The following is an 11,008-nucleotide window of genomic DNA, read 5'->3' as shown; positions in this document are numbered from 1 at the left end:
GCTCTACAATGCAAATGGAATGAAATGCACAAGCGACAATCGTAATTCGATTCCTTTAAACGCATTATTCATTTCGTCTCTCGCTCTTTCGTTCGGATATTAAATGCGTTATCGTGGGGGGATTCGATTTGTCCTCGTATTATATATACTACCACCGTGAACTACCGATGTTAGTCTCTATATATAGTCGCTCATAGCCGTCATTGCTAGAGGAATTAGGTTACTTCCCAACGGATATACAAAGGGGTCTTATAAATGGTCGTATCCTATACGTGCAGTCTAAAACAAGCACGTACAAGTATTTCCGCGTGGTTATCCCTCTCCTCCCCGAGTAACCATCTTCGTGATCGGAAACCAATCAATTCCAATTAAATATAATTATATTAAGATACAGATATTTGATATATCTCTTAAAAATGGATAAAATAATAAAAGAGTCTATTGATTGGCCGTTATTATGTTATCATATTATGAAAGAGAAAAAAGACTGCTAATTATTTGTAAAATATTGCAATTTCATATTATTATCTGTACGTTCAATTGCATAATATTACATTACAATATTATATCATAATCCCCCCCCTCCCTCCTCCCGTCCGAATCCCCGTACCCTGCGATTTCACTCCTCTCGGATCTGATGTAGCCTCTTATGAGAATTACGAGCTACGAGATAACATTTTCAGCACTCTTGACATTTCGACGTCATCGTCGAAGATTCAATTCATCCCGTCCCGGTCTCTTTCGTTACGACGCAGCGTCTCATCTCTTCGGCGACCGGGCCGATCGACCATCGATCGATTCAAGCGGATGGTCCGGATGTCTTCTGCAAAAATGCAGCCTACGTACAGCGGCATTTTTTTCTCCCTTCGGCGTTTATTATTCGGTGCCGTGCGACTCGTCGCGATGAGTGCTCTCTTCCTGTGATCTACCGGTCTCTCTTGCTCCCTGCAGCATCTCCCGTTCATCATCTATCCGCGCGCTGGACCTTTTTCCCCCTTTCGGTGCGCGGCTTTCGTCCTCCCCGCGCGTGGGCAATAATCAGCTTCCTGGATGGGGCGCATTATCTGCCTGATTGCAGGCGGATCCCAATCGCCGCGGCGATACCTAGCCATACCGCCGGCAGATCTATCCGATCTCGACAGTCGATCGCGAAAACCGCGCGTCGGAAGCCTCCTGCGGATGTCACTCGCGCCTGGCCAGCGGCCAGCGGTGCAATGATCCTGGATGTAATTTATCGGGCGTGACCTCCTTAGGGGCCTTACCCTGTCCTCGCACCTCGGGACCAACTCCCTCGGCTCTCTCTTGTGCGCTTGTGCAGCCCGTCGCCCTGATGGTACCCGATGGTCCGCGCGAGAGGATCGCCGTGTGTCGCGATGCGCTGCCGAACGGTCCGCACGCGCCCCGATAATCGTTTGCGAGGAGAGGCGTCGGTTCACGGAGCTTAATTTCACGGGGAAACGAAAACGGGATAGGCGGCCGCAGAATCGGGATAATTCAAGGATAATAATCGAGAATTTTCATGGGTGCTTCGTCGGCGGAAGTCTCGCAGATTAAAGCTTCGCGATTGTCTTTGCTTTTCTCGTGCTGAGGACGGAATATTTGTTTATTTCATCTTCTAGATCTAAATAAGCTTCGATTGTGTTAAAGAGAACAGTAAAAGCAATCTTGTTCTTTAATAATTGGAGGAATTTACGAGATAAACGCAAATAATCCTCGATAATCTGGAGAAATCTCGTGAACGTCGCCTAGTACTCGAGCAGATCGAAATGCTTCGCATCGTGGAGAGACAAGACACATCCATGAAAACCGCGGGATGATGTTCGCAAGATCCATTTCGAGATTTCTCGCCTTACGGAGGAAGAAGGCATCTCCCGAAATCTTGAAGCGACGTGTCTTTTGAAGCTTACAGGATGTCTCTGGGGCAACGTATTTCCGGCGCCGTCGCGGTTCTCCGCGGTGCCTCGACAGAGGCCAAGGAAACCGGCCACACGTAAAGATTTCTTGTGTTTTTACCGGAAATTCAAGCTGTTTCTCACCTGGAATATCTTCCAGGTCGTGCACAGAAGAGATCGAGAAGATGACGTCCGAGGAAGAAGTCGAGGACAAACCGCGGCACAGAGTGACGGCACTCGACAGGTTACAGGTGGTCAGTAAGCTTTTTGCAATCAATTCTACGTTGCATCGATCGGAATATTAAATGTGCCAATCGTTCTTGTATTATTTTATCAAATTTCTTAATTAACTTTGCGACAAAAAGGACGGAATAGATTGCTTTATAAAAATCAATCTAATGATTTATTTAGTAGATCGAAGCTTATTAAAATTAATTCTTTGAATATCGAAGTAAAGCAAGTGTCTGCAAAAATATCTTTAAATTTTATCGTGCGTTATGGGGAACGCAGGTAATAGAATGGATGGGAACCAACTTGCTTCTGGCGTTGACTATCGCCGGAGTTTTGGTGGGTCTTGGTCTCGGGTTTCTGGGTCGATTGGCCGATCTCTCGCCGCAAGCTGTAACTCTCGTCAGCTTTCCGGGAGAGCTTCTCATGCGGATGCTGAAAATGTTCGTTCTGCCGCTCATTATCTCATCGCTCATCTCCGGTAATTATGTATAATATCGAATCAATAATCCAGTCCAAAGAATTTGATTTTGAATCGATAACTCAGAAATCTCTATCAGGTCGACTTCCGCGTCGACATCCACGTCATAAACATATATCAATTGCTTGCCAATGCAGCTCAATCGTTTTCGTTTACTCCGATATTTCACACGAACAAATGCTTGCTTCAGGAATGGCACAACTAGACGTTCAAAGATCGGGAAGGATAGGCGTCCGAGCGCTAACGTATTACTCGGTGACGACCATCCTCGCCGCTATAGTGGGCATTGCGATGGTGCTGATGATCCATCCGGGAGATCCGCAGATCAAGAGTACGGTTGCCGTGATGGTGAAAGCCGAGGAGACGAAGGTCTCCACCATAGACGCTATCCTCGACATAATTCGGTATGAGACAGGGAGAGCCCGTCAGCTCCGTCATCGTAATCCAAGCACGATACTCGCAATTTTTCGTTCTCAGAAACATGCTGCCGGAGAATCTGGTGCAAGCGTGCTTCCAGCAGGTGCAGACTTCTTACGTGAAGAAGAAAGTGGTCGGGATCGGCGGCTCGAATCAAAGCGAGTACATATTGGAGCCAACCTTGGTCTACAAGGACGGCACGAATGTGATGGGTATGATCGTGTTCTGCATCATCTTCGGCGTGCTCGCGGGCCAGATAGGCCCTCGCGGCAAGCTGATGGTAGATTTCTTCGTGATACTGAACGAGATCATCATGAAGCTCGTCACCATCGTCGTGGTCTGGTACGAAGTAATGTTGGAGTATAATAATTTATGGTTGCCTTTGCCTGTAATAAACAAGTGCACTACTTCAGTCTAAAGAGCATCTTCTTCTTTTGTCTTATCGTTACTTTGTTTTCTATAATCGGCAATTGCTGCAGGTACTCTCCGTTCGGTATCATGTGCCTGATAGCTGGAAAGATCATGTCGATCAGCAATCTGGCGGGAACCGCTCAAATGTTAGGTCTCTACATGGTGACAGTCGTGTTGGGTTTAATGATTCACGCGATCATCACGTTGCCGCTGATCTATTGGTTCATGACGCGAAAGAATCCAGCAATATTCTTCAGGGGCATGATGCAAGCCTGGGTGACGGCGCTGGGTACAGCTTCAAGGTAAGGTGTTGATCTTCTTAATGCGCAATATTGTCAACATTTAACAAATCGCGATATCAGTTTAGAGCTGGTTCCACATTTAAATAAAAAATTTTCTTACAATACGTCGAAAAGCGTATCGTTTGATCCATGCCTAATGCAAATTGAATTATGCAAAAATAAGAATTGATATAATTTTGAGATATTTTTTATGGTAAAAAAATAATGTACGGATTAACATCGCTGCAGTGCAGCGACCTTGCCCCTGACGTTCCGTTGTCTCGAGGAAAATAACAAGATCGATCCGCGGGTGACACGCTTCGTCGTGGCGGTGGGTGCGACCGTGAACATGGATGGCACAGCTCTTTACGAGGCCGTAGCAGCGATCTTCATCGCGCAAATGAACGGCATCCCGTTAGGATTCGTCGAAGTCATCACTGTCAGGTGTGTGCAATTTATAATGGACACAATTTTTTAAAACACTTCATAAATTATTAATCCTACGTTTAATTTAATTAATTGGTCTACTAAAAGATTTCAGCCTTAATTTGTGTTTTGACTTTTTACAGCCTTACAGCTACCCTGGCGAGCGTCGGAGCCGCAAGTATTCCCGGCGCCGCGTTGGTCACCATGCTGCTGGTGTTAACCGCCCTGGGTCTCCCCACGAACGACGTTTCCTTACTGTTTGCAATCGATTGGATACTGTAAGTAACCATTTGCACACTTTGATGGTACTTCTGATGATAGATTAAATTAACAATCCCTTCGTTTTAAAGGGATCGACTCAGAACTTCGATCAACGTTCTGGGCGATGGTTACGGAGCCGGGATAGTTTATCATTTGAGCAAAATAGAGCTGGACAAGATGGATGAGGAACGAAGATTGGAGAGTCTGGAAAGCGGAAGTCCCGTCGAAATCGCGGCTGAGGGACCACGAGAAGAATCTACAAAGCACGAGCAAACTTCTGAAACGAGGATCTGAAGAACTACAGTCTCCTTAGTGAATTCACAACGTTATTTCGCCAGGAATGTTATCAGTCCGAAATACTATTATTCGTCCTGTGTTAAGTATATTTTCGTAGCATTTCGATTTTCACTGCCGAGAAACAGAGTTTTCCCGTACGTCAAGTGTTACATTTAACACAGACACACACACACGAGTCGGGATAATTTTTGTTATCTAAAACGCGTATAATTGTTGAAAGAATGCTGTAGATATAGGCGATTTTGTTTAACATGCGTTTTGTGTAGCAAGCGAATTAAGAAATTAGCAGTAGCGAATAAATTACCAAAAGCATTGAAATAGCAGAAAACGCGAGCATGTTAAGTACAAAGCAACGAAAGTTGGATATTGATTTCTCATTTTCTTCATTTTCTGGTATATGAAAATCTATTTGCTTCTTAAAACATTACATTAAAGAATATTGATGTACAGTAAAGTAGAGATGTAAAGGATATAGTAAATCATTAAATATTGTGTCTGACGCAAAATTTGTACATTATCAACAATCGAATTAAGGATGAGTTCATCGAGAAAGCACTTAGAAACGTTCACGGTCAACAATATTTAAGAAAAAAATTACTGCGTGAATATTCGCAAACAATTTCAACGTTCTATGGGAGTGATTAAAGATAATAGGGGCCAATACTTTATACGGATGTGTTCATTAGCGTTGCATGTGTAGGTATATATATATATATAGGCTAGTCTCATCAAATAATTATAATTCGCTGATTAATAATTAATTTATTACGCAGATGTATGTTACATCCAATAAAGAAAATGGCTACTCGTATTTCTATTGCGTTGTCTTTTATATTGCCTTCCTATCTTTACGATTAAATAGCAAATGCCGCAGTAGTTTTACCGTATAATTAAAAGTGTATTCTATATATACAAATATCGACATGTTTACATATAAATGTATATCACGTGAATGCTTTACAGTATATTTGATTTTTATTCGAAATACTTAAGTGATATATAAATATGACGGATCAACCTGGCGCGCCTGCATATTTACGCGACTCTGTGGAATTACGTATTCACATATAATGTGTATTGAACCGCTCGCTGTTCTCCTCCTCAATAGACATGAACCATCCCATATAAAAATCTGTTCGAGATTGTTAAGGAATTTTTACAAGGTATTATACAATATTAGGTAACATATTTTATTACTTGTATCATGAAAGGATACGTCCAGAATAGCACGTACGTCTGCAAGAAGTTTCAGGATCGCCATGCGATTGCTGTTAAGGAAAAAATAAATTTGCACCTAAAAAATAAATAAAATGAAAAGAGTGGACGATCATCCCTCGCTCGCACAAACTTTCGAAGGATACAAAAAGACCGCCAAAGAAACCACTCGTCAAGAGATGCCGCCTGCTGATGAAATATTTTTTCCACTGACCGCCTGCCTTCATCAACAGCATCGCCTACGAAGACCATGTTTGTGCCTCTTACATGATTTGCATGATCGATCGTTAAACTGCTGCCGAAGCAATCTTACCCAAAGCCCGAAAACTGCAAAGATATAAAACCCGAATCCGTATAGACCGGTCAATCCGAGGAGGCCAGCTGTGCCACCCGACAGAGCTGCCATTGATATCCTACAGTATTCCACGACTGCAGCGTTGTTCATCACTGCTGCCTCGCTGTACGCGATGATCTCTGCAACACGCCATCGCATTTGAATACGAAATCGGTTTTAATTTGCGTCTGACATCACTCAGCAGTATTTTAATCAACGTGGGGACCAATTAACATGCCTGGAAACGCAGAGCTTAATGCGTTATTTTGATTATTCATGAATCCTTAGTTAATTGCAATGAGATGTTAATACCAAGGATCATATTAGGTTACGCATTATCCTGCAGGGATCAAGTAGAATGCAATTTAATTAATTAATTAATTTGATCGCTGCAGCGTCTCGATGACAAGTAAATAAATAATACACATAACCTATCTCGGTGACGAGGCGTTCGCGAGCTTCTTCAATTGTCTATCGTTTGCTACGGCTGCACTTGTACATGTAAAATGATAATCTCTTGCTTACCGCCACTCTTCTCCTGCTTCGTTTTTATTTTCCCCAGCATTATTCTGTGATTTATGTGAGACGTTAACCTAACAGAGGAAAGGAGTAGATGAATGACCACGAATCGTTACGAGTGTCTCTCCGATACTCCCGTCAGCTGCTTCTGTCAAGACACGTCAGTGCGTTTGCGCAGTAGAGAAACTGACGGCGGCAAGTTCAAAACCGTCGATAACGTCACTTGAGAATCAATGGAACACGTTATAAGGTGCTTTTCGGATTTTTGGATGATTTATGATAGTGATGTTACATGACTAGTATTAGTGAGCAATATTACTTTGTATAAATTATATACAGGGTGAGGCACCTAAAACAGGCCACCTGAATATCTCGGCTGTTATTGGTGATAGAAAAAAATGTGTTAGACCAAACTTGTATGGTTTCGAGGGACACATAATTTGTTCTAAATAATTTTTTATTAGGTGGACGCGTAGAGGTCATATGAAGGTCAATTTCGTTTTTTTAAATAGTATGATATATGTATATGTTTTTTTACGTACCATCTAGTAGAGAGTTTGAAGATGCGTACATTGATCTACGGGTCAAAATCATTCAAGGTCACTGAAGGCTAAAATTGCTAAGTGCTAGAACTTTTTCATTTCTGAGTTTACGGTATTTTCAATAGCAGAGAACTCTAGGCAATATAAGAAATAATGATATGAACAACTCAGAACTTCTCGGAAAAAAAAAAAAATTTCTAAGGGCTAGAACTTTTTCATTTCTGAATTTACGGTATTTTCAATAGCAGAGAACTCTAGGCAATATAAAAAATAATGATATCATCAACTCAGAACTTCTCGGAAAAGAAAAAATTTCTAAGGGCTAGAACTTTTTCATTTCTGAGTTTACAGTATTTTTAATAGCAGAGAACTCTAGGCAATATAAAGTAAATTATTTTTCCTTGCAGTTGGCCTTCAGTGACCTCGAATGATTTTGACCCGTAGATCAATGTGCGCATCTTCAAACCCTCTACTAGATGGTACGTAAAAAAACATATCATACCATTTAAAAAAACGAAGTTGACCTTCATATGACCTCTACGCGTCTACCTAATAAAAAACTATTTAGAACAAATTATGTGTCCCTTGAAACCATGCAAGTTTGGTCTGACACATTTTTTTCTATCACCAATAACAGCCGAGATATTCAGGTGGCCTGTTTTAGGTGCCTCACCCTGTATAATATATATCAAAGGCGTATATAGTGTAATAGAGTAAAACGATTAGAGAACGACGGAAGAAAATTTTCAAAATCTATATATGTATATTACGTACAAGATTTCGTGATTGCGTCAGAAATTTTATTTCGAGTATAGGGATATTCTTAAATTAAATTAAGACGCTTTTAAATAAGATCTAAATAAACCTGTTTTAAAATAAAAACAGGTAAATATATCGCGCGACCAATCTTGGTATATAGGTATTACGAAGCAATCTTCGCAAATATATTGCGGAGCAGTATTTTGTTCGACATACAATATTCACTCAAGAACCTTGATGGCATGATCACGAGTATAAGTAGAAGTAAAGACTAAAGTGTTGTCGATGAGGGTTGTATCACAAGGGAGGGAATTCCTAGAATTCCTGGCTAGAGAGAGACATTTTTATCGGTGGATTATAATGGACTACGATGGATGTAAACTTTTTTTATACAGATGAAATTTTAATAGATTTAATAGATTTATAGATTTGATAAGGAAAACACTTGTGGAAGAAAATTTTGTCTAAGTGAGCCGATTAAAATAGTAAATAAAATAAAAAGAACAAGTAAAATTGTAATCATTAGGGGAAAAGGTAATGCACACCCGCGCTTTATTAGGGGTGCTTTATTTATTTGAAAATCCATTCTGTCACGTGTTCCTTTTGTGAGAAACCAATATGTTACAATTGAAAATCTTGGCAAGGATTGGTGGCAACAAAAGCAAACCACAAGATTATTATTCGCTGTAATCTGAGAATGTATGAAGCCACTCAACATTGTCAAGTCATCTGTCTCGTATGATTTTAAAATGCATGTAATATCCAAGTTCTGGAACGGTTTTCTGTCATTCTCTTCATCCCTTACTGATCCACAATTATTAAAAGCTTAAATGGCCTAACGCGGATTTTCAGAGCTTCTGCAGAGATGGTGCAAAGTGTTTCTCGCCCGAAATAACGAGCGAATAGATAATACTGATCTAAAAAGATTGCATAATAAATTATATCTTGCAAAATGGTTCTCTGTTAATTTCTTACAATTCATTTACTTCTCGCGGTCGCTGACAGTCCTTAGACAGGGTTTTAGATGATCTCGACGTCACGGTCGTGGGGTTCCCACGAGGCTTCTTCAGGTATAAGGTATTAAGCGCGCGGAGCGGAGCGGTGCGGCTCGCTCGAAGGCTCGAGGCTGAAAATAGCCATCGGAGAGCCGCTCGTTCTCGCTTCGCTCCACTCCGCTCGGCTCGGCACAGCTCCTCGAGCATTCGACGGGAATTTCTTCGCGGAGGCCCGATCTCTCGCGGCCAGAAAAACCGAACCGAAACTCATACCAAAAACCACCCTCGTGTGGGTGGCGGTGGTGGTGCGCGACGAAGTGCGCGATTGCAAATTCTCCTTTCCGCGAGATCGAGCGCGCAAATTGAGAATTTGCTGATTTTCGTGACGAAGTGAAGTGTTGCCTCGAGGTGAGTTTGAGAAGTTCTCTCGGGGGCGAAATGTGATGATTAAGTTTTCTTTCTCTCCTCTTGGATGCGTATTTACAGATGAGATTGCGGGAGCGAAACGCGTGCATCCCCGATTATACGTAGGATTTACGTGTCCGTGTACATTTGTGCGTGTTCATGATGCTTCGAGTGACACGCCTGAGGGATGTTTCTGGAGTATGACACACGCGTGGTGTAACTTTATTTTCGACTACGACTAATTAGCTAATTATGTGAAGTAGGAGTGTTGCGAATGTGAATCTGTTGCTCGTTGTCACCCGGTGAACTTGGAATACCATCAAAAAGCACGGTAGTAAATTTACGCGCACTATAGTACACGCTATACGATCATTAAATTCATTTTAGAGCTTGGCTTGATTAAATGAATGCTGACACGGTCAATTACTTCTTGAAAAAGACTCTTCCTCTCTCTGCTCTTTTTAATAATTTAGCATTTTAAATTGAGTGTCTTCACACGGTTGCAGACAGCCGTATACTTTTCTTATCCTAAAATTAGAAGCTCGGTTTTGTATTCTTATGCAATACAATCTGCCTGGAATAGGTATGTCAGACGATAAAAAGAAATAAAAAAACGAAAAAATTTTTTCAGTTGCTCTAATATTTTAATTCTCATTAGATTTTGTTAATTACAATTAAATAAATTAAGACATTTACAGAAGGTAAAATTATCGCCACGTTTCTTTTATACCATAAAAATTCTAGATCGCAATTTTGTTATTTCATTTTAATACAATGTTTTGTGACATTGTAGCTGAATATAATATCTGTAAAAGTAACGGTAAATTGCGCTGTCTCTGATGTAAAGTGTGAGCAATATATACATATATATATACATCGCAAACGATAAAGATACAAGAAATATTTATAGAACATGAGGTATAGAGATTTTATCGACTTTCTATGAAATTTTTATCTAATTCATCGCGAGGCGATTTTATCGAATACAACAGATAATATACTCCTGCTACAACTGAATCTTTGTACTTTCGCAAGGCTACACCACGTGCTTTTCAAGTCACCCTTAACCTTCGATCACCAGTATTACACGCGTTAATGAGGAGTCGCATCCCGCTAAACGTATGGGGGATATTTCGGTAAGCCATCGCGGATGCATCTATTTCTGCCGCGTTGCTGGAAATAGATTCTCAGAGAAGGTAAAATCAACCAACCGTATTTCTGTGTCGACGTGTTGCGTTGTCGTTATCAAATTGCGATTGCACCGCGTAATTGTACTAAATTTGCCAAAAAAACTTCAAAAATCTCACGTCTCCTTCTGCAATAAGTAAGATATCATATGTTACGATACATACTTATTTTACGAAACGCTGAAATTTTGTTGCTTGTCCGGATTTCGCTTGAACTTGCTGCCAACTTGTGCGTTACAGTATCATACATTAAATGTAGTCACCGTACTATTTTTGTAGAAGCTGCAGATTAAGATGGTACTCGGACTGACGTGTTTAGATTGAAGCGGCAATATCGAGCACCAAAGTTGTATTTCGT

At 41.0% G+C, this 11,008-nt stretch overlaps 3 protein-coding genes across 9 annotated transcripts in view; 2 read left to right on the top strand and 1 right to left on the bottom strand.

The window, feature by feature from the left end:
* The first annotated feature begins 1,910 nt into the window (after positions 1 to 1,910).
* On the top strand, positions 1,911 to 5,503 carry LOC105282236 (excitatory amino acid transporter). Its single transcript, XM_011344087.2, has 9 exons — positions 1,911 to 1,990; positions 2,053 to 2,146; positions 2,403 to 2,601; positions 2,792 to 3,005; positions 3,079 to 3,360; positions 3,498 to 3,731; positions 3,960 to 4,154; positions 4,280 to 4,414; positions 4,487 to 5,503. Exons 1-9 carry the CDS (start codon positions 1,911 to 1,913, stop codon positions 4,689 to 4,691), a joined length of 1,638 nt encoding a protein of 545 aa, XP_011342389.1. The 3' UTR covers positions 4,692 to 5,503.
* Positions 5,445 to 6,921, bottom strand: LOC105282235 (ER membrane protein complex subunit 6). 2 transcript variants are annotated; one of them, XM_011344086.3, is made up of 5 exons: positions 6,769 to 6,921; positions 6,223 to 6,383; positions 6,056 to 6,148; positions 5,911 to 5,930; positions 5,445 to 5,826 (listed from the first exon to the last, which is right to left on the bottom strand). In XM_011344086.3, the coding sequence occupies exons 1-5, from the start codon at positions 6,806 to 6,808 to the stop codon at positions 5,796 to 5,798; spliced, it is 345 nt and encodes a 114-aa protein (XP_011342388.1). In that variant the 5' UTR covers positions 6,809 to 6,921; the 3' UTR covers positions 5,445 to 5,795. The 2 variants fall into 2 exon arrangements, with proteins under 2 accessions (XP_011342388.1, XP_011342387.1); XM_011344085.3 differs by lacking the exon at positions 5,911 to 5,930.
* A 2,306-nt stretch (positions 6,922 to 9,227) lies between these two features.
* The window catches only part of LOC105282237 (ryanodine receptor), a 40,300-nt gene continuing 38,519 nt past the window's right edge, over positions 9,228 to 11,008 (top strand). For all 6 annotated transcript variants that reach the window (XM_026974384.1, XM_026974386.1, XM_026974383.1 and 3 more), the window contains exon 1: positions 9,228 to 9,466. The gene's annotated coding sequence lies outside the window, so the exon portion shown is untranslated. The remainder of the gene's footprint in view (positions 9,467 to 11,008) is intronic.

The sequence above is a fragment of the Ooceraea biroi genome, chromosome 12 (genome assembly GCF_003672135.1).
Source record: "Ooceraea biroi isolate clonal line C1 chromosome 12, Obir_v5.4, whole genome shotgun sequence".
NCBI lineage: Eukaryota > Metazoa > Arthropoda > Insecta > Hymenoptera > Formicidae > Ooceraea > Ooceraea biroi.
Note: the sequence above shows the minus strand (reverse complement) of the source record. Positions and strands in the feature narration are given on the sequence as shown.